The sequence below is a fragment of the Rhincodon typus genome, chromosome 11, assembly GCF_021869965.1.
Source record: "Rhincodon typus isolate 14 chromosome 11, sRhiTyp1.1, whole genome shotgun sequence".
NCBI classification, from domain to species: Eukaryota; Metazoa; Chordata; class Chondrichthyes; order Orectolobiformes; family Rhincodontidae; genus Rhincodon; species Rhincodon typus.
The window spans coordinates 59,605,660-59,632,428 of NC_063342.1; the positions used below are offsets into that span (position 1 = coordinate 59,605,660).

The 26,769-nt window shown below is 40.1% G+C and overlaps 1 protein-coding gene across 1 annotated transcript in view; it reads left to right on the plus strand.

Moving 5' to 3' along the window:
* The first annotated feature begins 237 nt into the window (after positions 1 to 237).
* Positions 238 to 26,769, plus strand: part of frmpd4 (FERM and PDZ domain containing 4) — a 573,791-nt gene continuing 547,259 nt past the window's right edge. Inside the window, exon 1 of the mRNA XM_048602573.1 lies at positions 238 to 461. Within this exon, the coding sequence (XP_048458530.1) occupies positions 421 to 461 (41 nt within the window). The 5' untranslated portion in view covers positions 238 to 420. The remainder of the gene's footprint in view (positions 462 to 26,769) is intronic.

Genomic DNA, 26,769 nt, shown 5'->3' on the forward strand with positions numbered 1-26,769 from the left:
TCCCCTGCACCCCCTCCCCCTCCAAAAAAAAAAAGATTTTGCTTTAATTTGTCATCAAGTGCTGGCTGTCATTGGAGCAAACCCGAGAGGAGACAGGCAAGCAGCAGGAGTGATTTTGCGTGTATCCTCGGAGTTGCTGCCTGCCTGGGAGTCTCCCACTCCCAGTGGCTTGACATTTGACTGAGGGGCTAAGAGGGGTCAGTGGGAGCGGTAGAGTGATGTTAGTTGGTGGCGGGGGAATGTGAACACTGAACGCAGGATCTCGCAGGGGGAGCCAATGTTATCTCAAGCCGGAGTGGATGGACCCATGAATCTCGGAGCAGGAGGAAAGGGAAGACGTTCCTCTCCATGTAGCCCCAATCGATTTTAATAAGGATACAGTATGGAGCTGGAGTGAGGACACAAGAGCTTTCTGCATGCATGGATGTGTTTAGCTTTGTGAAGATCGCAAAGCTGTCAAGGTAAGTGTGCCTCATTCATTCTCTGAATATTGTCCGCTGTCGGCACTGCTCATTAGCGACTGCAAGCTCCCCGTCCCGTGGAAACAGCTCGAGTGGGTGTACAGCCACAACAGAGACAGCCGTGAAGACACGATGCATCATTTTTAGGAGCAGCAGCATTTTTACTCCCTATGTCTAACACTGTCTTAGTGTAATGGTTACAGGCAGATAGGTTTTCAAGCTTCGAGGATAATAGAGATGCAGTGAAAAGGGTGTGTAAGTGGGAGAAGAATTATAGCTTGGTGGAAAATTGGAGAATGATTTCATTACATTTTACTAGTGGCCAATTTCGATCCTTAGAAGTCTTGAAGCCAGTGGTTGATGACTTATTAACAATAACACTTCGATGTCTTCCCAACTGTGGGAGAATATTGAATATCATTTTTTTTTCCAGTGTGCTGAATATGACAGGGGGGTTGCAGAACGATAAATCAACCGTCCTTTATCGCTGTTACCCTGGTCGAAAAAAAGTTGAATTCATTTTTAGCGTCGCCAAAGCTACTTGTTTGATATGCTCCGCTGTTGAATAATGCTCAGATGGTCGTATTTGTGTCTGTTGGGTATATGAACAAATATCAGTTTTAATTCGGCTGGTGTTTCTGAGCCTGGCATTTATTTTTATATAAAACAGCAGATTTTCCTGACACTTTAATTGTTGGGTGCGAGGGAGTTTGGGCTAGCATTAAGCAATGGCACTGTGCGTCTGTGGATGATTCTCATAACCCCTCCTCTCTCAACAACATATATACATTCTCTCCGCCGGTGTACACCCTACAAACAGGCACTCGTTTCAAAAAGATGTCACTTCATGCGCCTTTGCTGGATTATGTTTAGTTCACTGTTAATTATAATCTGTCAGAAATTCTTCAGGTTTGATCACTCAAATGAGAAGGTACCTTCTAACGCCAGCTTCTCCCCTGCATTTGCGTTCCGATTTAATGGGTTTCACTGTAGGGATCAACTTTGTCTCTCAAATTATATTAAATGACTTCTTAAAACTGCAAATTCACAACTTATGGATATTTTAAAATAACAATGAAAAAATACATGTTGCATTGTATTTCTTAGACAGGAAGGACATGAAAAATAAATTGACTAATCAAGTTTTCAGTTACTGTAAATTATTTGAATTTGCTTGGGAATTCTCTGAGAGCTGAATATATGCAATTCTATGGAAAATCTCTGTCTGCAACTTTCCAACACTTAAGTTCCTGAAGTAGAATTAAACAAATGTGAAGCACAGTTTACTCAATGGGCACATGAAGATCTGGGTATTATCAGCATTTGTTTGTATTGGACTCTGTCTACCAGTCAGCAGAACATACGGTTCACGACCAAAATATTATTTTGTATTGCAATACATAAAAGAATAGGAAAATATTTGCTTGTTTGTACACAGAAACCCCGATGGATTCCTGGAAGGAAGAAATACATTTACGTTGAGATTTTAAAAAAACCCTCACAAATCCTGAAGATTTGAAATATGTGATTAAGAAAAGCAATAAATGTTGCAAAATAACAGATTGTTGGCTTAGAATCTGCATGAGACAAGATAGGTTTGTGTTTCTGATAAGGCCTTTCAGCATCACTTGAAAGTTAATCAGTCTTCCTTCAGATGCTGATTAGTTTCCCATGTGCTTTCAAAATTTGCTCTTTTATTATCTAATTGAGAATATAGTGATGTCTTAAGTTATTGCTGTCACCTTGAAACTGCTTACTGATAGTAACAATTGTAAATGATTATATACCATAAACTTGACTGGGTGGTGTTATTCAGTTTTGAGGTCTAATAACAGTTGCCATGCAGTCCATGCTTTCAGTGCTGTGGCATTCGTATTGACCGAGAAACCATTATGACACTAAGTTTATCAAAAATCAATACCTGCAAAAATTAATAACTTTGTATGTTTTAGAAAATCTGCTTTCTGATGTACAGTTCTGCAGTTAGAAAATAATCCTTCAAATTAATAGAATTCACAGAAGAATTGCAAAGGAAACTACAGTGTCAATTTTCCAAATTGGTTGCAATTTATACCAAATAGCTTAACCCAAAGTCAATAACGGGCACAGTTTTTCAATGGTGATTTTCACAATTGTACATCATTTTAGTGCACTGGGACATATGCAAACAACACACCTGTGGCGGAAAAAGCAAACGTCATACGAGTGAAACTCAAAGCATGTAGATGATCAATAGGAAATCTTGGATTGGGAAATAACAATTCTTCTGGCTTTAGGAAATCCTCAGAAAGCATTTCAACCTGTCCACAGATCTTGAAAGGGAAGAAATGAAAAATGGGAAGGCTCTGGAAATCCAACATGCAAGCTCGAGACTGCAGCCATTTCGTAATACAGTCCAACTCTTTTCCCTTTTTTTATGATTGCTCATGTTCAGGTGATGCTGTATGAGTGCAAGAAGGGTGGTTCTGTTCCCATATAACAGTACAATTCCATTAAATAAGCATTGCAAGATGCCTGGATGGAAATTATAACAGGATTCAAATTGCATTTGATTAGAACTGTTGCTTGCTCTGTCAAACATATGCTGTATAGTCGCTGCAGGTATTGCTATTGGATGGTCCATCTGTATGTTTGGCTTAAAGTAGCTTCTGCAGTTATTGCCAGGTGGGTGCAACATTGTCCTCACATGTGGTTCTGGAATCTTAGTGTATACTGCTAATCAATTTATGTCAGCAATTGATAATCTTGAAATGCTACCCTTAATATATCACTACCGACAGCAAAGACTGGTTTTGGAGCTTTTTGGAGGAAATATCTTTCTAAGTCAGATATTCATACAGTTATATTGTATCATTTGGTTTACTAGTTCTGTTTCCATTGGAAATAAGAGTAAATGTGTCTTCTGGACAAGTGAGGTTTGTTTTTCTGTGGTGTTTGCATTCAGAGACCAAAAGGTTATGATCAAGGGCGTCTGGTGCAGGTATAGGGCTGTCATTTCTCAATTATTGTTCCTGCCGATAGGTGCAAACAATGGTGCTAGTGGAAAACAACAACCAGCATCAAGGCTTAGTAGAACCTAAATGGCAGTGGTGAAAAATAATGAACAATGACACCCAAAAATAACCACAATCAACCTAACACTACTGTGACCTTTCAATTTACTTCCTTGTAGTTGCTATTACCTAGCAACCTCAGCACCCATTTTACAGGAGCATGATTGTAAATGGGCATTCTTCAAATACAAACGTCAGTAAACAGTGTGCAAGATATTTCTATCCAGATTTTACTACGTAAATGAAGCTCTCTGCTTTTCTGCAGAAAGGAAATGGTTTAGATTTACATATGTTTAAATTGAAGTGAGTTCAGACAGGTTTAAAATTTATAGAAAAATAGAAGATTGGAACAAGCCATTCAACCTCTCAAAATTGCTCTGCCATTCAATATAATCAGGATTATGGCTGATCATTGGGCTCAATATCTTAATCCTGCCTCCCACCCCATGATATCCGTTGATCCCTTTCGCTACATTTACCTCCTTCTTGAAAACATGTAATATTTTGGCCTCAAGCATTTTCTCTGTTAGTGAATTCCACAGGCTCACTACTTTCTGGGTGAAGAATTTCTCCTCATCTGACTTCGAAAAGATTTACCCCTTATCCTTGTATAATGACCTCTGGTTCTGGACTCCCCCACCACTCGCAACAGCCCTCCTGAGTTTTACCTGTTTAGTCCTGTTAGAATTTTATAGATTACCACCCCCCCCACCCCACCCAATCTTCTAAATTCCAGTGATTACTATCCTAACTGACACAATCTCTCCTTATTTAGCAAACCTATTATGCCATGATTCAGTCTGGTATGTTTTCGCTGCACTCCCTCGAGATCAAGTTCATCCTTCCTCAAGTAAGGAGACCAGAACTGCACACAATATTCCAGGTGTGACCTCACCAATTCCCTGTATAATTGCAGCAAGACATCCTTGCTCCTCTTGCTATAAATGCCAACATTCAGTTTATCTTCTTTACTGCCTGTTGTACCTGTGCACTTACCTTCAGCAGCTGGTGCACTAGGACATTCAGGTCTCATTGGGCATTCCCTCTCAGTTTACAGCCATTCAAATAATAATCTGCTTCCTACTTTTGCCATTCTGAAAAGGACCCATTTATTCCTACGGTTTGTTTCCTGTTTTCTAACCCATTTTCTATCCCTCTCAATGCTCTATCCGCAATCCCATGCACCTTAATTTTGCCCATTAAGCTCTAATGTGGGACTTCGTTGAAAGCCTTCCGAAAGTCCAAAAAACTACAACCACTGGCTCCCCGATCAGCTCTACTAGTTACATCTTTGAAGAATTCAAGTAGATTTGGCAAGCATGATATCTCTTTTGTAAATCCATGCTGATTCTGTCTGATTCTACCACTGTTTTCTGATTGCTCTGCAATAAAATTCTTGATAATGGATTCTCACATCTTCCGAACTATCAACATCAGATTTACTGGTTCCCTGTTTTCTCTCTGTCTCCCTTTTTTTCTTACAATGCTTTGATGATAGATAAAGCTCAACTGGTAGCACTCATGCCTTTGAGCCAATGGCTTTATGTGTGGCTTTAAGGCCAAATCTACAATCTTAAGCACAAAATCTGGGCTAATACAACATGACATTACTGAGGCATTGCCGCGTTGTTGCAAGACAGTGTCCTTTAGTTGGATAAGATGTTAAACTGAGGTGCTGTCTTAATCATAAATGATCCTCTCACAGAAGACGAGCAGTGAAAGTCAGGTTGTCTCGACCAAAGTTTATCCCTTAGCTGACATCATTTCAAAATGTTTTGTAATTGCATTGCTGTTTATGACGGTTTGCTGTGCCTAAATGGCTTCACATTTCTTACATGATCAATAATGATTGCATTACAAAACAACTTATTTGACTTTGACACAAACTAAGATTGTGAAATGCATTATATAACTGAATGTCTCATTAATGGCAAGGTCTGAACAAAGTGACAAAGAGAACTTTTAAGTGTTATTTCTCCTGGGATTACTCAATATATTGTTTTGGAGTTTCTGCAAGCATTCATTATTATCCCTGGAAAGGTTATTGATATGAGCCAAGGATGGGGTCCTTGGAAATGATCTCTCATTGGATAATCTTTATTGTTTTGTTGTGTCTACAAGCATATAACTGACCACATAACAAATGGCAAAAATAAACAAAAAACTGTGATCATGGTCCACTTCAGTCTCGAAAGGGAAGCCAGCCTAATGAGGGAAAATATGTTTATTTCAAGCTCAACATGAATCAGATGCAGAGATCTGGCTCAAACACGTTATGCACAAGTTAGTGCAGGGATTTATTATTTTTCTTAATTTCAAATCATTACTTGTAACTAAATCAAGTGAATTTTGATTGAAATTGTCACTTTGTATGCTTTCTTGTTTCTTGTATTCGGAAAGCAATTCATATTGGACCTTATCTCGTTGAAAAATTATCATAAATATTCGGCCTTATGTCAAATTTTATAATATTCAGTTCAGTTGAGTTACAGTACTGAGAGTTAGATATCAGGCAGACTGTTCAAACTCCTGAACATGACATATTAGGGACTGCTTATGGCAGTGACAAGGTCACTTAACCTCAGTGAATATTGACAGCAGGCATGATATTTGTAATGTTAATGATGCATAACAATGATAAGAATAGACATAAAAACAGAGGGCTGCATAAACACAACAGGTCTGGCAGCATCTGTGGAGAAAAAAAAACAATTAATCTTTCAATTCCATTATGACAGGCACTGAAAAACTTCACGTACAATCCACTTCTACTGCAGATTTGTTATTTGGGTGCACGATGAGCTGTTAGTTGGTCAGTGTCTTCCTAAATTGTCTTCTGTTGCCTGAATAAAAACTTTATTCCTGTTTTTCTTGTAATGCCTGACTTCACCGATGTCAATCACTTTGCTGTGATTAAAACTTTTATTCAATTCAACAGTACCATTGCAATTAACAAGTATCGAGGAAATTAGCAAGAATCATGCCCGTCCAGTGCTCATGTAACAAACACTACTCTAAACTGTCTGTTCACCCTTTCACTGTAGATTTGAAGTCACGACCCTCTGACTTAGAGATGAGAGTGACACCACTAAAACAAGGTGTTAGTTTTTTTATTAAAAATTAGGGAGTGGGCAAGCATTGGTTCCAGAATTGTTGACTGCAGTATACAAATAATATAGAATTAGCATTGTTATTTCTGTGTCTGTTCTTTCCTAATAAGAAGTATGTAACTGATGCCCTTCCCTATAAATATGCAAATATGTTTTGACTACACTTCCTTGGTAACATCAATTCAGTCATGTGTGACCACGCTGGATTAAAAGATGGATATTAATCTTTCTAGGTTTTATAAAGGATACTTATGTCTAGGTTATTGTATGAAGAATGGAATATGTTTTAGAAGAAATATTTTATACCTGTGATAGGCTGTATTTACTCAGTGAGTTAGATCTTGATATTAGGAATTGTGTGAAATGATTGATGGCAAAATGACAACCCATTTTACATGTCTCATGATATTTGCGAATTAAAATCGTGGGAGATACTGATATGCTGATTTGCTGACTAGAAAAAATGAGACATCCTTTCATTAAAATGTAACATATTTTAGCAATTTCCCTTAAGTGGAGAATCTGGACTAAGTCCAGAGTCTAGAGATACGGGGCTGGCCTTTAGGATTTTTGATATGTGAAAAACTTTCTTTGCTTGGTTGTGAATCTGTGAAATTCTGTATTCAAGAGGTAATGCACTCTTTTTTGTATAGTTATTTTGCAATATTTGCATTTAAGTGGACAAAATTGCAAATGCTTTTACACAACTGTGCACACATAGTATCTTAAATTGGGCAGAATGTACAAGCACAATAACTTTCCGTGGCTGTACAGTTTAGATAGAGCATTGTCCAGAGAGTAGTATTCCTCAATTGATGAGTATATTCAAGGCCAAGATTACTAGATAATGGAATCAAGGGGTATGGGGAGTTGGTGGAAAGTGGACCGGATATCAAAGTTCAACCAGTATCTTACTGAATGGCAAAGGCTTGAGGGTATATATAGCCTACTTTTGCTGCTGATTTTTTTTTTAATCTTATTGCTGGTTTAATATCTTCATATAGACCAAAATCGACCTCATATGATGTATGAATCATGCCAAACTCATTGTTTTGTGAATTGCTGTCAAATCTCAACATTTACTGTTCCAACAATGTCAGATCACAAGCTCATAGATCATAAATTACACTTAGCAGCTTTCAATTCTGACTCCTAACCTGCCTTGTTAACAACAAAATGGGACCATCCAGTAGCTGCTGTTGCAATAGAATCTCAAACACTCAAGAATGAATCTGTCCGTTTTTATAATCACACAACATGCCAGTTGCATATTCGCAATGCAATTTGCAGGCACTGCCAAATAAGGTAAATACATTTTAAACAGTATTTTTTTAGGGTACTTCTAGCTCAGGAGGAGCAGCTTTGCAGTATCAATTCTGAAAGCAGCACTGGTGTTAAATTATCTGGTATCTAATTGGCTTCAAAATACATAGCAGACTGTTAAGAAGGACCTTAATGTTTCACAAAATTATGCTGACAGGAGACTTCCTGCTAATTCAGATGTTCATCTGGGAGATGTATATCCTTTTTAAAGTGATCACAGTACTATTTGAGTTTCAAAGATTAATTAGGCTTTTTCACAACTGAATATGGACAGATTTGCTACAGAGGCAGGAAAAAAAATCACCATATTCAATAAACACAAAGGCCCCAATTTTCGCCAGCACAGGTTACCTTCTCATTGTTGCAAAAATGGTTGAATTTACTGGGGAATCGCAAATCCCACTGAACCTGGAAGTGGGGTCAAGCCCTGATTCGTGCACGCACAGTTCCTGGAGGCAGCTGGCAATATGAATGACAGTTGCCTTCATGGAAATGGGATTTTGGAATCCCTGGACTGCTCGTACATGATCTAACCTCCACAGGCCTGTTCTCAGTGCATTTGATTTTGGATAGTTAGGGGTCTGCCCTGGAGTGCTGAGGTAGCCCTGCACATAATGTTCCAGAACACCTTGCAGGTGAGGTATACAGTTCCTTTATGACTTAATTGTGAAGAAGATGGCAAGAAAATGTAAGTAGGCAATAATAAACTTGCAGAATTATTGTGTAAATGATAATGTGCAACCAAGACAAAATATAATCTACCTTGTAAGTGGGAAAAGGAATGTCTTCCCAAATTTTTTCAACTTCACCTTCTCCTCAGAGCCCACCTCCTGGCAATTCAATTGCAAGAAGACACTCAGCTTACCGAGAATACTCTGCTTTACCAGACTTACGATCCAGCTAAAACACAAATGCATCTAAGAAACTGTAAGCCTGCTATGTAAGACACAAAAATGATTTCACATTGTAATCACATTCTTTTTCTTTATATGCATCCGGTACTTATTTGTGTAGTGCGTGTGTGTAAGGCATCACATTTTCAATCCTTAAGGCGAAGTTTGTAATAATACATAAGACTCTTTATTTTTAAGTTCACAGAAATCATGTTGCTAGAATCATTTCAGTTTGAATAAATTACTCTTAGGAAAGGAAGCAATCTAACCTCATGCATAAAAAGACTTTCAATTAAATTTCATTGTGACAACAGCCATAGCCTTAGTTTAATGTCGATTCAGAGATGGCACTTCTGATGTGGGGCTCTTTTAGTTCTGCACTGAAGTGCCTGCTCAGATTATGTGCTCAAGTCTTTGAAGTGGGGCTTGAATCCACTTTTGAATCGGAGAATCCCTACAGTGTGGAAGCAGGCCATTCGGCCCATTGAGTCCACACTGACCGTCTGATGAGTATTCTATCCAAACCTATTCCATCTCTGTAATCCTACATTTCCCATGGCTAACCCACCTAGCCTGCAGATCCCTGGACACTACGGGCAATTTAGTATGGTCAATCCACCTAACCTGCACATCTTTGGACTGTGGGAGGAAACCGGAGCACCCCGAGGAAACTCATGCAGAAACAGGGGAGAACGTGCAGACTCCACACAGATAGTCAATCAAGGGTGGAATTGAACCTGGGTCCCTGGCGCTGTGAGGCAGCAGTGCTAACCACTGAACCACCCTGCAGCCATTGCTGCCACCAAACAGGAATATAGCAGATATAAAACTGTGTTATTTAAACTGCAGTAAATCTCAATACTTAAGTAAATTGCCGCCTTTGCTTTGTTTCAAAGCTCTCTTCATAAAATCATTGAGTCACAAGCATCTTGTGACTGCACATGACAAGAGAATAATATAAACCATGTCAAAACACATCATGTTGTTTACATTTCATGTCAACGTACTGAAAATGATGATTCTTTTTGTCTCAGCAAAAAAAAGCTTTTGCCAAGTTCCCTTCTTTGAAGACAGTATCACTTTAAAATCAATGTGCTGTTCCATCTCCAAAATAACAGCGAGCAGAATGAGTCACTTTTCATAGATTTAATCAAATGTACATTGCACTTGATCCAATGGCAGTTCAAATCGCAGGATATCAATCACTCTCTACCACTCCTTATTATTTATATCTATTTAAATCCCGTTGACTGGCAGGAAACTGTGCTAAATCAAAAATGGAACAGATTCTGATGTAATCAAGTGCTGACTCAATTTTTTGCCTGCAATATATCATTACACCTTTTTAACATTGTTACCATCCAACAGTGAATAAACTTGGAATCTGGGTGTTCAAGTAACAGTATTAGTTTTACCCATTCATAAAAGGCTAACTGATGATATGTAATACGTCTTTGTTTAGTTTTATCGTGTTGAAAGCTGTGAGAGGAAGAAACATCTGCATTTATACACTACTTTTCATCAGCTTAGAAAGACCTAAAGTGCTTCTGAATCGCATAAATGCTGAGGAAGTGTTGTCATTGTTGTAATTTCGTAAATGTAGCATATATTTCTGCAGAACAAGGCTCAACAATTAGCACTGAGATAATGACAGGTAACCTATTTTTATGATGTTGCCTGAGGCATAATTTTTGTCCAGAATATTGAAAAGAACTTCCTGTTCTTCTACAAAACAACACAATGAGATCTTTCACATTCACCTGAGAGGGCAGGTACCACCTTTGATAGTGCTGCACATCCTCCAGACTACACTCAGTTATTACCTCGAATAACGTGCTCACATCCGTGATGGAATACACAACTTTCTGACTGATAGATTACCACATAATCCTCTTTTTGTTTTATGCTTTTTTGCCCTCAAATGATGTGACCTGTCACACTACAACTTGGTGAGCACTGCAGTGTAATGGCAGGTGCAACAGTCACTCTAGAATGTAACAGTGTCATTCGTGGTCTCTTTGCCTGTTTAAAACGGAAAAGGAGCTCAATCACAATGGGCAGGAAGACGTTGCTTGTGGGTACGATGATTGGAAGCTAACTTCTTGTGTGTCATTTTCTGGTTGAAAATATATTGAAGTGCTTGGGTAGAACTTTCAATTGACAGCAAAGGCAATTGATAGTGATCAGCAGCAAGAATCCACTTGTCATCTAATTTTCAATTGTTGTGCAGCTTTGTTTTTTAAAAGCAACATATGTATTGTGGCCTCTCCTGTTTAAAAACCAATCTTGTAACTCTGAGTACTCGATTTGCTACTGTATAAATTTCTGGTTCTATCGAGTTTCCTGACTTATGTAAGGGATAATTTACCAGGACCTCCTTTAATATTCTACTCATCATTGTCTCTGGAATGGAAATACACTGTTGCTATGGAAATGCTGACAAGGAAACTGAAAGTGCCTCTTCAGAAATATTGTCATGTATTTAAGAGCAGCTGACAGCATATTTCAATACATTCGACAGTTACTATTTCCAAACTATTTTATGCATACTAAAAATTATTTTCTGAGGCCTGTCCCAAATGTGGGTCCTCTAAACAATAGTTTTTAAAAGATAGTACTTGTACTTGTATAACATCTTGCACTTTTGACGACCTTAAGATGCCTCAAAATGCCTTACAGCCAGTTAACTAGCTTTGAAGTGTAGATGTAATGTAGGAAACATGACAGCAATTTTCATACTGTTATTCAAACACATAGCCATGTGACAATGACATAGTCTGTTGTAGTGGTGCTGATCGAGGGATAATTATTGGTCGGGACAGCTTGGGAAAACTCTCCTGATCCTTGATTCAGTAGCAAGGAATTATGTAACATTTCCCTGAGAACAAAGGCAGGATCTTGTGTTAATGCAAGGGTGGACAATAATTTGGTCTTGAGGGCTACTTAACAGCTTTTGTTGAGCTGTTGAGGTTCTCACACACAAGATGAATTGCATTAATGACAGCTCCCATTCAAATTTGTTATGTCATTTACTGTATACAGAACACTTATCATTTCTATAATTCGTTAAAAAGATTATTAAAATGCTAACCTTTCTTGATAAAGGTTATATGATGTTGTAAAAACAATTAACAGTTGATTGCGTATTTGCTCAAAATACAGTTGTGATTTTTGAAGTCATTGGTAATGTTTCATATTGGTACCTTGTCTTGTGTGTATTTCGGAAAGAGATTGTTAGTTTGGAAGGGGGTCCCTAAGGAGCCTTGTTGAGTTGTTACAATGTATCTTGGAGATGGTATGCTGTGCATTGGTGATGAAGGAAGTGAATATTGTATGTTGTTAGATCTGCACCTATCCAGGCACATGGAGCATATTTCATCATACTCCTGATTTGTGTTTTGTACTTGGCGGACAGACTTTGAGGAGGTGAGTTACTTGATGCAGAATCTGACTTGGTCTTGTAGATATCGTGTTTATATGGTTGGTCCAGTTCAATGGTAATCCAAGGATATTGTTTACTTCATCTTACTGCTCCTCTTCAGCTGGAAGACCTCTGACCATATCACTAGTTTCAAGACCACCTGACACCCTTAATTGGACAGCAGACATCTTCATAAAAATGCCAGATCAATGGTTGTTTCTGTCGAGTTTGAGATCCAGAACCCATCTGATCCCTGTTTCCTGCATCGTGGGAGTTAAATATAATGATAGCTCAGAGTGTTCTGGAGTTGTCTGCTGATACAATGTTGTAATGACATTTTTTTTAGCACAAGTGACCAAATATCTATTAGGCACAAATTACTTCTACCACTCTTTATTCTGGAATTTCCACAGTCTTTTGGATGGCATTTATTCAGACTTTTGTACATCATTGACATAGCCTTTGGGAAAAACAAAACCAGAGAATGTAATCTTCCTGTCATTAATGCCAGTTATCAAGTGTCTCCAGATTTAAGCTGGTAAATGGAGACGTAGCAGGGCCTGAGGCCATATAATGCTGCCATCATTTTATGACTTGGTCTGCAGGGAGATTGGGAACCCTGAAGCTTCATATTTTGGAGTTTAGCTGCGATTTTATCTGCAATTCTCTTTCAGCATGTTTCATTGATGTAGTGTCCAAAGTCCTACGAGTTTCTGAACTAGAGATGTTCTGGAATTCAACACACTCAGAAAGACAGAGCAGCAGCTATGAAATTTTGAATAGGCCTTCCACTATTCTTCATTTTAAAGGAGGTGGAAGAGATAGGGCAGTTGCAGAAGACAAAGTGAGGAGCATACTTACTATTAACCCTTAAAGAGCAGGTAATACCATGAACTGTCGGAAGTGCAGCCCATGTGAAGACTGCACTTAACAGAAAAAGCAATTGGCTTACACAGTCTTCGCCCAAGCTTTGCCCTACTAGTTAATGTACATATGTGTTTATATATGAAAACTGCTTGCACATTTCCCAATAACCCATCTTGCCTCGAAGTCTGTGACTTCACAAATGCAGATTATCTGGAGGCTACACAATTCTTCCAGAATACATTCCTTTTGATTTGGAAGATTGGTAGGACATTGACTTAAAGATTGTTGACCTGATTCTAATTCTTTGTAATCATTTCTTCATTGGAGGAACTTTGATCTCTCAGGGGTCCATTGCGGAGTATGTCCTAATACCTGGCAGTTGGTCCATTCCCCTCGCTGGAGGAGCATTACTACCCTGAATGTCCATTATGGCTGATGGCTATTCCATTGAAACAATTACCTTCCTCCTTGCAATATCCTGGATTTCTGGACCAGGAAATTTATTTTTGGTTTGAATAGATTCTATTTTCTGCAATATTCTGTTTGTTCAACCAGGCAAGTTCTTCTTTTTGACAGTCTCCTGGCCTTGGTCTGGCTTGTATGGAGTTGAATTCTATCTATCTTCATTTTGTTCAAGCACGTCTTTACTCTCAAACTTTTGAGATATCTGTGTTGGTGAGGATCAACATCTTGATTTACCCTCAATGGATGTCTTTCTGGTGGACTTTATGGTGACATTTTCACGTCCTTTGTCATGTTACAGGAAGATTGTGGCTCACTCAGCAGCATGTCACTGATGCTGAAGAGTCTTTTCTGAGATTTGGTTTGTAGTGTTCTTCAACAATAATGCAAATGGAAAACATTTCTGAGCCATCCCACAAATGTTGTACTTCCTTTGTGTTGACTGTATGAAACAACACTCCTACGCCAGTATAGGTAACCTCAATAGATTCTTTCCTATTTTTGCATTTTACCATGAGTCTAGAAAGTCCAATTAAATCTTCTTTCAGCTCCTTGACAGTTTGGTTCACATTATTTTGTTTCAGGTTGCTAATTGAACTCTGTCTGCTACCACAAAGATGTTGAAGCCAAGACTTGTGTAGGCTCAAGAGTGAGGATTGTTGGTTGTGAACCACATACACATTCTGAACTCTTATACTCTGTACTGCAGTGTTACTTGTAACATACTTGTAATCTTGAGGGTTTTCATTTGGACCATGTAATGCAGAATCTTAGTGGAGTCTGAAAATTGTGCACTGTGGTGAGTCGGTTGACAGAATTGGCATCATAATGTTTCAGTTGTGATCCTGCCACATTTGCCCAAGAAATGAAGGTTAGTAAAACCCAACATAGAAACAAAAACTTCTCAATTCTTGTTGCATGGCACTGGTCTCATGCATTCCATATCCATGAACATTGACAGCTGTCAAATGCTTGTGTATAAGAGTGCAGACTCAAAGCCAGAAAGCTGGTCATGTTTGTCAGCAGTCCCTAGTCAAGTCATAGGAGATAGCCTTTGCTTAGGGTGTTGCTAGCACAGTAACTCAAGAGCAGCTTCTGACAACAGGTCCTAGTTGGGATTGTCAGAGTCATGGCTCCCTCATAACGGGTGAGAAACTGAATGATGGGCAGCCCACCACCTGACCTGACTATTTCAGCCCTTTTGTTGGATGTTATCCTACTGGAATGAGAGTGCAGCTGGTGTTATGGGAGATGAAAGTGCATGGCAGAAATATTACTTTGGTGCACTGGGGAGATGTCCCAAGTCGGTGAGCAGACAGTGCAGAATTAGTGTGAAAGTATCCCTTATTTTCACAATAGGGATCAACAATTTTAGTCCCTGACCTCTCAATTGCTTCTGCAGTGCCACATTCCCAAAGATATTTTTTGGTTCCCAGTGAAGTTTTCTTTCATTCTTTATTTGCCCAAACCATTTTCCCTCTGCCTCTTTCCATCTCTAGGATGAAGATTCTGTCTGGAGTGCTGCTTTCACCTTGTTGCTAATTCAGTGGGTGCCGCTGATTATTAGTCAGTATTTGTTTTTTAGCTGCTGACTGACTGTAATGTTATTAATGTAGTCAAGGAACTTGACTTCAACTCTTTTTCTTCCAACTAGGTCAAATGGGTTTTCTTTACCCCATTGTATTGCTGCAGCAGTGTGCACACCATTGATCACCATGTCATGATGACATTGGTCACCATTTGGGTACTGACCACTGGTGGCTTCTCTTTGGGATGGTTCATTGACACCAACTCTCCCTTCTGTTCAGATATGTTATGTAACACTTCTGGTATGGGTGGGATTTGGACCCAGGCTTCCTGGCTCACAGGTAAGGACACTACTATTGCCCTACAAGGGCTCAATCCTCCATTTTTTCTTTGGAAACAAAGCTATAAACAGGTTAAACAGCTGCTGATGGGCCCCTGTCATAACAAAAACATCAACTTAATGAGTCATTGGGTTGTACACCACAGAAACAGACCCTTTGGTCCACCCCGTCCATTCCGACTAGATATCCTAAATTAATTTAATCCCTTCGTTTGCATTTGGCCCAAATTTGGTGGTTGAAGAAGACAGCTCACCACCACCTTCTCGAGGGCAACTAGGGATGGGCGAGAAATGCTGGCCAGCCATCAACACACACATCCCACAAATGAATAGAAAAAAAAACTCTCAAAACCATTCCTATTCATATACCCATCCAGATGCCTTTTAAATGTGTAATTTTACAGTTTCCACCACTTCCTCTGGCAACTCACACCATATACGCACACCCTGTGCGTGAAAATATTGCCCTTTATGTGCCTTTTACATCTTACCCCTCTCACCTTAAACCTATGACCTCTAGATTTAGACTCCACCACCCTGGGAAAAAGGCCCTTGGTTATTCACCCTATCCATGCCCCTCATGGTTTTATAAACTTCTACAAAGTCACCCCTTACCCTCTGATGCTCCAGGGAAAATAGCCCCAGTCTATTCAGCCTTTTCCTATAGTTCAAAACCTCCAACCCCAGCAAAATCCTTGTAAATCTTTTCTGTACCCTTTCACATTTAACAACATTTTTCTTATTGCCATGAGAGCAGAATTGAATGCAGGATTCCAAAAGTGGACTCACCAATATCCTATAAATCCACAGGATTGTGACATCCCCAACTCCTATACTCAATGCACTGACCAGTTAAGGCAAGTGCACCAAATGCATTCTTCACTACCCTGTCTATCTGCAACCCCACTTTCAAGGAACTCTGAACCTGCACCCCAAGGCCAGTTTGTTCGGCAACACTCCCCATGACCCTTCCATTAAGTGTATAAGTCCTGCCCTGATTTGCCTTACCAAAATGCAACACCACATATTTATGTAAATTAAACTCCATCTGCCATTCCTTAGTACATTGGCACATCTGGTTAAAGTCTTGTGTGCTCTGAGATAACCTTCTTAACTGCCCACTACACCACCAATTTTTTCCCTGCAAATTTCCTAACCATTCCTCCTATATTCACATACAAATCATTTAAGTAAAAGACAAACAGCAGTGGACCCAGCACTTATCCTTGTGGCACACCACTGGTCACAGATCTCTAGGCCGAAAGCAACCCCCCACCACCACCGGCTGTCTCTTACCTTCCAGCCAATTTTGTGTACATTTGGCTAGCTCTCCCTGTACTCCATGTGATCTAACCTTGCTAACTAGTCTACCGTGCAGAACCTTGCCAAATGCGCATTACTCTGCCTCCATCAACCTTCTATGTCACTTCTTCAAAAAACACAATCAAGTTCATGAGACAAGATTTCCCACGCAGAAAGCCATGTTGACTATCCCTAATAAGTCCTTGCCTTTCCAAATACATATAAATCCTGTCCCTCAGAAAACCTTCCAACAATTTACCCAATTTACTGATGGCAGCCTCACTGGTCTGTAGTTTCCTGGCTTTCCTTACCACCTTTCTTAAATAATGGCACCATATTAGCCAACCCTCAGTCTTCTGGCACCTCAGCTGTGGCTATCGATGATACAAATATCTCAGCAAGGGGCCCAGCAATCACTTCCCTAGCTTCCCACAAAGTTCTAGGATACACCTGATTAAGTGCCAGGGATTTATCCACCTTTATGCATTTTAAGATGCCCAGCACCACCACCTCTGTAATATGGGCACTTTTCATGATTTCACTATTTATTTCTCCAGTTCCCTAGCTTCCATATCCTTCTCCTTAGTAAATACTGATGCAAAATACTCATTTAGTATCTCACCCATCTCCTGCAGTACCACACATAGACGGCTATCTTGAACTTTAAGCGATCCTATTCTCTCCCTAGTTACTCTTTTTTTTGTCCCTAATGTATTTGTAGAACCCTGTTGGATTCTCCTTAACCTTATATGCAAAATCTATCTCATGCCCCCTTTTTGCTCTCCTGGTTGTCCTCATGTGTATACTCTTATAGCCTTTATACTCCTTAAGGGATTCACTTGATCCTAGTTATCTATACCTAACAAATGGGTGGCATGGTGGCTCAGTGGTTAGTACTGCTGCCTTACAGCAGCAGGGACCTGGGTTTGACTCCAGCCTCTGGTGACTGTCTATGTTAGTTTCCTTTGAGTGCTCTGGTTTCTTCCACGGTCCAAAGATGTGCAGGTTGGGTGGATTGGCCATACTAAATTGCTCATAATGTCCAGGGATGTGCAAGCTAGGGGGGTTAGCAATGGGAAATGCCAAGTTACCGGGATAGAGTAGGGAGGTGAGCCTCAATTTCTCTGGTCATCCAGCATTCCCTACACCTACCAGCCTTGCCGTTCATGTGAACAGGAACCACTGCCTCTGGAGTCTCGTCATCTCCTTTTTGAAGGCCTCCCTCTTGGTTAACGGAAATTTATAAAAAGGTGAATCAAACTTACTAAACCAAGATAACGTTGTCTGAGGTGATGATGCTCCCCAGCCCTTGCAGTGCCCACTGTTTCGAAAGGCCTTTATCATGCTGATGAACACCACATGCTCACCCTCAGTGGACGCCCAAATATGGATGTAACCATGAAAGAGGAGCAGACAATCATCTATAATGACCGTCTCCATGCCCTGCTGCCTGGACCTGTTAATAGCTACTTTGGTCAAGCAAAGAAGCAGGCCCATGAGGAGGCCTTCTGGCCTGTCCATCCCTCCCTCCATGGATGCCCATTAATCAGGAGTGTGAGGATGAATTGCAACCAAAGATTTAGAAGCAGTTCCTTCCAATAGCTAAAGATGGGCTGCCATTGAAAACACTCAGCGTAAATATGGAATACTGTTTTCCCTTGGCTACAAAAACTACATGTGCTTGGCACCAGTCTCCCTCTATGCTGAATCTAAGGGTCTATCTAATTGTCAGTAGTAAAGAATTATCCAGCAGGGAATCCTGCAAGTAAAGGTACATGCCTTATCTAACATATTGTACTTCATTGCATGTTAGCAACAGGGCAAACACATTAGACAGAATTACAGCTCTCGGGAGCTAGAGATTACACATCTGTCTCCTTTGGGAATTTAGGCTAGGTTGCCCAATTCTCTAGCCAAATACTGTGGTTATATCGTGAGATGCAGCTAATGCAACTGTAACATGAACTCTTACAGAACCATTATCCTGTCCAAGACTTAAACAGTGAACATGGAAGTTACTGGCCCACTGGTCCACTTCAAGACAATAGTCCAGTGGAGGTATTTGCAATGTTAGCCAGGGATTTTAGTTGCCTGAATTCCACATGTGACTGAATGTATTTGACTTCACTTAATTTGTTGCTTTCCTGCGTATGGAGGGGATGGGGTCTTTCAATTTTGCAAAATCAATGACTTCCCCAGGATATGGGGGTAATCCTCGTTTGGGCATTCTTCTACTTGTTAACAATACAGATTATTTGAGTTACCTAGCAACGATTGTGCATGTGGTGAAAAAGGGGACTTCGCTTCGGCTTTTTTCTCTGGTGGATGATGCCAGTGTGAGAGGGAGGTGACCGTAGAGATCACACAAGTTAAATCGCTTTTAAATTGGCCTTGTCATTCTGATTACAGGTCTGGAGTGTTCAGCCTTAGAAAATATGTTAAAATTAATCAGGCATTCATAAAAAAAAATAATAATAATAAAACTCTGCATTGCAAACTGCAGTTCTCACCAGACAATTACCTACGAACGTGCAGACAGGTTTTTGTTATTCTGCACCCTGTCACTGAACAGAATACTATATCTTGAGTTATCTTGATGGATCATGGGAAGGGAGGGGGTCCTCAGACAACAGGTGATGAGTACAATTGTAACATCTCCCCTGAGCGCCCTATTGCCACAGAATGGAATTTAACATGCAACAAGCAACAATAGCCAACTTCCTTGTGTTTGTCGACAGTCCCTACATGAGAACAGAGGCAACACTGCAAAAGGTACTTAATTGGCTGCGCAGCTTTTTGAGATGTCTTGAGCTCATTAAAGGTGCTATTGATGGTTTACAGAACCATCATACATGTGTTTAAAAAAACCTTAAAATCCTTTCTGATTCTTCCTGCAAGTCAGTGCTGAATTTAATGTTGTCAGTTGCTTGTTGAACTCTGGCCTGAAATGCAGCAGTAACTCTGCCAAAAATCCCACGGAAGAGGTACGTCAGAATGTTTGAGTATCTTTGTTACTTAATCACTGTTGTTTCTGCAGTGTTGGTGACGCTTCCTTAAGTGATGTAAGCTCCTCAGTGGCAGAGATAAGTGTGTCAGCTCAAAGGCATGGATGGTAATGTTAAGACCCAAGAATAGGTTGGTTTGGATTGAGTGAGAAGTTAAAGTTTAAAAATTTCAGACAGACCTCAACCCATCTACTCCCAGTTTTAAAAGAGCTGACCTATCAGATCTCAAGAAGTGAAACAGTGTTTGTAAAATCTTTTAAGAAGGATGCAGCATTTTTAAAATTCTGTTGCAGCAATGCTTCCTGGGCCTTTGGAAACTGAAGCAAATTAAAGGGAGTGAGAATGACTGAATCCATAATGTGTATAGATTTTTAGAGCACTGCTTGTGGACAGAGTGAAATGGATGTATTTCCTCCATGCCCAATGATCTCAGTGCTTCGGTACCCATGATCAATATCCTCCTGCTTCCACCTGGACTATAATATTCGACCTGACCATAATTTCCCCCCCACTATGATCATCCACTCCAGGAAATCTGCTCCATCTCCACGCTTTCATATCAGAGATTTTTCCACAAATAAGACCTCTATCCGCCCTGACCACAAGTGTCCCCATCCCTTGCCATGATCACAATCCATCTCCATTCATCCCACAGTTTCATGTTCCTTCATCCCTAAGGCATCCATCTGCCTATTCTCAATCTAGTTGTCAAGGCCATGTGTAGATCTTTTGTTTAGTGCCAGACATACTACAAAGGTGATGTAGAAACAAATGCAAGCATAGGATTAATAATCCAAATGTCACAAGAATGACAGTAACTTAATCTTTCGATTTTTCTATCAAAGTACATGGAAATACAACATTTTTACCTATTCCTTATAGTGCTTGTCACTTGATGAGTAAATTGTTTTTTAAATTTTGAAAAAAAAACACAGTTCAAGCCAAGACATACCGAACTGTGGGGGATGAGAGCTAGTTCATAGTTATCAGAATTTCTGTGGTTATAAAAGTTTTAAAAGAAAGCTTTGGAATTAAGAGGTTGTTTAGTTCCTTTCAAATCTTGTAGAAATGGTTAATCATTATCCTGAAGGAAGGAACCAAACAATGAATCTCACATCCAGGAAGGTATGGTTCTCTCTCAGCCAGTGAATGTACTTAAACAAAACCCTTGGATGTCTATCCAAATCTCACTATTAAATTCACACCATGTCATGGGTAACAAATCTTCTTAAGAAGAAATGAAGTTGTTTGGTTGGCTGGTTGTTTGCATATAAACTTCCCTTAGAACCCATGACCAGTGACACAGAATTTCCTAGATTGACAATCAGACTTGTTTGTAAGTGATTGTCGACAATCTAATTTACAACAATTTCCAATAGCAATAAGTTAGTAAAACCTCCCAAGATTCACATGCATTATCAAACAAGACTTGAGGCTGAGTCTTATTTATTAGGATACATCGGGTCAGGTGCCAAATAGTATAGTCAAAGAACTAGGTTCGAAACTGCATCCTAAAAGGAGGGAAAAGTGAGAGTCAGGTTTTTTGTTGAGTGAATGCTAGAGCTCAGGGTGAACCCTGCTGCGTGTTTTGCTTTGATTGGTGGAATGAAGAAAATTGGGGATGTGCAAGAGGCCAGTATTGCAGTAGCACAAAGGTCTCAGAAAGCTGGAGAAGATTAGCCTGGAGCTCAGTGACCAGCAGGGATCTGTCCTGGGACCTCTTCTCTTTGTGATCTTTATAAATGATGTGGATGAGGAAGTGGAAGAGTGGGTTAGTAAGTTTGCCGATGACTCAAAGATTGGTAGAGTTGTTGACAGCGTGGAGGGCTGTTGTAGGTTGCAACGGAACATTGACAGGATGCAGAGTTGGGCAAAGAAGTGGCAGATGGAATTCAACCCAGAAAAGTGTGAAGTGATTCATTTTGGAAGGTCGAATTTGAATGCAGAATACAGGGTTAATGGCAGGATTCCTGGCAGTGTGGAGGAAAAGAGGGATCTTGGGGTCCACATCCATAGATCCCTAAAAGTTGCTACCCAAGTTGATAGGGTTGTAAAGAAGGTGTACGGTGTGTTGGCTTTCATTGGCAGGGGAATTGAGTTTAAGAGCCATGAGGTAATGCTGCAGCTCTATAAAACTCTGGTTAGATCACACCTGGAATATTGTGTTCAGTTCTGGTCATCTCATTGTAGGAAGGATGTGGAAGCTTTAGAGAGGGTGCAGAGGAGATTTACCAGGATGCTGCCAGGGCAGGTCTTATGGGGAAAGGTTGAAGGAGCGAGAGCTTGTTTCATTGGAGCGAAGAAGGAAGAGAGGTGACTTGATAGAGGTGTACAAATGATGAGAGGCATAGATAGAGTAGATAGTCAGAGACTTTTTCCCAGAGACTATTACGAGGGGACATAACTTTAAGGTGATTGGAGGAAGGTATAGGGGAGATGTCAGAGGTAGGTTCTTCACACAGAGAGCGGTGGGCGTGTGGAATGCGCTGCCAGCCGTGGTAGTGGATTCAGATACTTTAGAGACTTTTAAGCGACTCTTGGATAGGCGCATGGAGGATAGTAAAATGTAGGGTATGCAGGGTAGATTGATCTGAGTAGGATAATAGGTCGGCACAACATAGTGGGCCGAAGGGCCTGCACTGTGCTGTACTGTTCAATGTTCTATGTTCTATGCTCCATCTTCTATGTGTTACTAAGATAAAGAGTGTCAAGCCCAGGGAGAAATTTGAAAACAAGAATCAGGATTCTAACTGTGTGCTATTGCCATACCAGCAGCTAAAGTATCTCAGTCAACAATGAGTGGAATGGGTGAATTCCATTTGGTGTGAACAAAATAGATTTGGATGAGTTCAAGTTTATAGAGGATGTAAGTTGGGAAGCCAGCCAGCAGAAAATTATAATCATCAGGCCAGGAAATAGCGAAAGCATGGAAAAGGATTTCAACAACAGATGAAGTGAGATGTACGAACTTACCGAGGTGTAAGTAGGTGTCATTCTTGAACAGTTGGAGTAACAAAAGATTTAAGGAACATGTTGCCTTTTGTTTTTCCTGTAAGGGATGTCATCAATCCAAAAAAAGGAAGACATTTTTCTGACCTGTAGACCCACCTGAATCTTACCTGCTGCAATTTGCCACAGGATGAGTTTGACACTAAAACACCAGCAAGGGGTGTTGAAGAACTGTTTCTAAAGAAGATATTTGATGATCAGTGCTGTATGGCTTCATTGCACAGTCAACCCTTGGAGAGGACTTTTGACTAAATATTTTTTCTCTGAATTAGTGTCTTCTAATCAACTAAAGTTGTATCAGTATTTTCAGCTTCAAAGAGAGAGAGCTGTGAGATGGGCAATTTTAGGATGTCTTATGTGCCTGTTTTGGCCACCTCAAAGATTCTTCTTGCTTACTAAAAAGTAAACAATGCTAATAAAGTGAGCAGCTTCAAAAGATAAAAGGCTTATTTTAGAATCAGTATTGTTACTTATAAAGGTCTCTGAACCTACACATTTTCCCCAAGACTCTTTGCAGTAAATACTGAGACTCTGAATATGCATATTTTATTCAAAGCTTCGAACTAAAATGGTTGTCAATACGAAGAATTCTTTTTGTGTTCAGGAGATGAGTGTTCGGAGTAGGTTGTTGAGATGAACAATGAAAACCTCTTATCCTGAGTCATAGGATCCTTTTATTCCTGGGCATTACACTCAGAAATGTTCTGCAATTATTTATTTTACTCATGGACAATGATTAGATTCTCCCTTGTTGAAGATGTTGCAAGATATTTCTCTGGCATGAATGTAACTCATCACTTATCATTCCAAGACTAGACATTGTCCAGGTAATCATGCAAAAGGGATAAGAACTGCTTCTGTAGCTGAGGAATCATGAATGGTCCAGAACATTGAGCAGTCATCAACAAACATCCCCACTTCTGATTTATGATGAAAGGAAAGTCATTTATGAAGCAACTGCAGATGGTTGAGCCGAGGTCACTCCAGTAGACATGTCTCGAAGCTGGGATGACAAATGTTCAGCAACCACAGCTATATTCCTGTGTGTTAGGTATGACTCTAACCAGTGGATTGTTTTCTCCCAGTTCCTGTTGTGTCCGGTTTTGCTAGAGCTCCTTGATGCCACACACTGACAAATATTGCAGTTTTGTCAAGGGCAGTCACTCTCACCTTATTCAATTCTTTTGTCAATGTTGTCCTTGTGAGTTCAGGAGCTGAGAGGCACTGGTGAAACCCAAACCGCTCAGTGAGCAAGTTATATATTTGCAAGTGCCACTTGAAGGCATGATGACCACTTTCATCATTTTCCTGATGACCACTTTCATCATTTTCCTGATGATTAAAAGTAGATTGATGGACTGGTAATTGGCCAGACTGAATTTGTTTTGCTCTTTGTAGACAGGACAAGCCTCAGCAGTGTTCCATATTGCTGGATAGGTGTCAGTGTTGTAACTAATGAAACAGCTTGGTTGAAGCAGAGCTACTTATGTGACGTATATCTTCAGCATTACTACAGAATGTTGTCAGAGCCTATAGTCTTTGCAGTATCCAGTGCCTTCAGCTGTTTCTTGATATTATATGAATCATTTGAAATTGACTGAAGCTTGGCATCTCTGAAACTAGGAAGCTCAGAAGGACATTGAGATGGATCATCTACTTGACCCTTTTGATTGAAGATAGTTGCAAATGCTCCAGCCTTGTCTTTTGCATTGATTTTTCTGCATTCCCCTATCATTGAGGATATTCGTAAAGCATCCATCTCCTGTTAATTGTTCAACTATCCATCACCATTCATGGCTGGGCATTACAGAATTGCAGAGCTTAGATCTGATCTGTTGGTTGAGGGGTTGCTTAGCTTCATTTATCACATGTTGCTTTTGTTTTCTGGCATTCAAGTAGTCATGTTTTGTAGCTTCACCTCAATGATGCCTCATTTTCTGGTATGCTTGATACCACTCCCAACGTATCTTCATTTACTATTTGTTGAATCAGGGTTGATCCCTCACTTAATGATGATGGTAGAATGAGGATATTCTGGGCCGGAGGTCATGGACTGTAGTTGAATGCAATTCTGTTAGTGCTAATGAGCCAAGATGCAAAATAGTTGTCTCGTTTTGAATGGCGAGATCTGTTTGAAGTCAAACCAGTTTAGCACTGTGATAGTGCAACACAACACAGTGGGGAAGACAGGACTTCATCTTGTTAAGGACCATTCTGTTAATACTGACGAGGACAGATACATCTGCAACAGGTAAACTGGTGAGAAATCAATGAAGGATCTTTTTCCCTCATGGTTCCCTCACCATCTTCCACAGACCCAGTCACGCAGCTATGTCCTTTAAGACTCAGCCTGCCCAGCCAGTAATGGTCCAACTGAGCCCGTCTTGGTGATGGATATTCAAGTCCCCAACCCATTGTGGCAATTTTCTCAATTGAGTTTTCAAAAATTTTGTTCATGGTATGTGGCTGTTGCTCGCATGGTCAAAGTTTGTTGTCTATCCCAAATTGCCCCCAAGAAAGTGGTGGTGAGTTGTCTTGCTGAGCTGCTCGAGGTGCCGTGATGTAGGTACACTTACAGTGCTATTTATGAAGGAAGTCCCAGGTTTGATCCAGCAGCAGTGAAGGAACAGCGATATTGTTCCAAGTCAGGGTGATGGGTGGCTTGAATGGGAACTTGATGGTTGTAGTGTTCTTTTGCATCTGGTACTGTTTCTCATCTATATTGTGGTGCCGATCAAGACTTTGAAGGTTCTTTCAAAGGAGGCTGAATGAGATGCTGCAGTTCATCTTGTAGAGAGTAAGAGTAAGCCATTTGGCCTTTTGTGCCTGCTCCACCTTTCAATATGCTCATGGCTGATCCTCTACCTAAGCTTCATATTCCTGCCTTCTCTCTATAACCCTTGATGCCTTTAATATCTAAAATTGTATCAATCTCTTTCTTGAATAGTCTCAGTAACCTAGTCTCCACAAACTTCTGCGGTAGTCAATTCTGCGATTTGACCCATCTCTGAGTAAATAAATATCTTGTCATCCCAGTCCTAAATGGCCCACTCTGTATCCCGAGACTGTGACAACAGGTTCTAGACTCCCCATCTAGGGGAAACATTTTCCCTGCATCTAGTTTATCTAGTCTTGTCAGTATTTCATATGCATCATTCTCCTGAGCTGTAATGAATGCAGACCCATTTGAACCAATCTTTCCTTTTGTGACAGTCCCACATTCCCAGAAACAGCCGATGGCAAGAAAATCTGCTCTTAGATGGGGAAACCAAAATGGCACACCAAATGCAGTCATACCAAGACCCTATGTAATTGCAGCAAGACATCCCTGCTTCTGAACTCATATCCATTTACCTTCATAATTGTTTGCTGCGCCTGCCTGTTTACTTTTATTGACAAGTGTACAAGTACATTCAATCCGTTTGTATATCCATATTTCCTAATATATCAGCATTTAAATAATATTCTGCCTTTCTGTTTTCACACCAAATTATATAATTTCACACTTACACTGCATCTGCAATGTATTTTCCCCACACATTCAACTTATCTCGGTTACCTTGAAGATTCCTAGCATCCTCCTCACAATCCAGAATCCCATCTGGTTTTGTGATGTCAGCAAAATTGACAACACTGCTTCTGGCTCCCTCATCCAAGTTAGTTCTGAACGGCTGGGGCCCAAGTACTAATCCCACCAGTACACAACTGGTCATGGACTGCCACGTGGAAAAGATCCATTTACTCTGTCTGTCAACCAGTTCTCAATCCATGCCAGCATATTACCCCTAATCCCATGTGTTTTAGTTTTGCCCACTATCCCCTTTATCAAGAGCTTTTCTGAAATCCAAATACATAATATCCACTATCAACTTATCTATTCTTCTAGTTACATCCTCAACAAACTCCAGAAGACTAGTTAAGCATGATTTCCCCTTCATAAACCCACGCTGACATTTTTTAATCCTGCCAACACTTTACAAGTGTTCTGTTATTTGT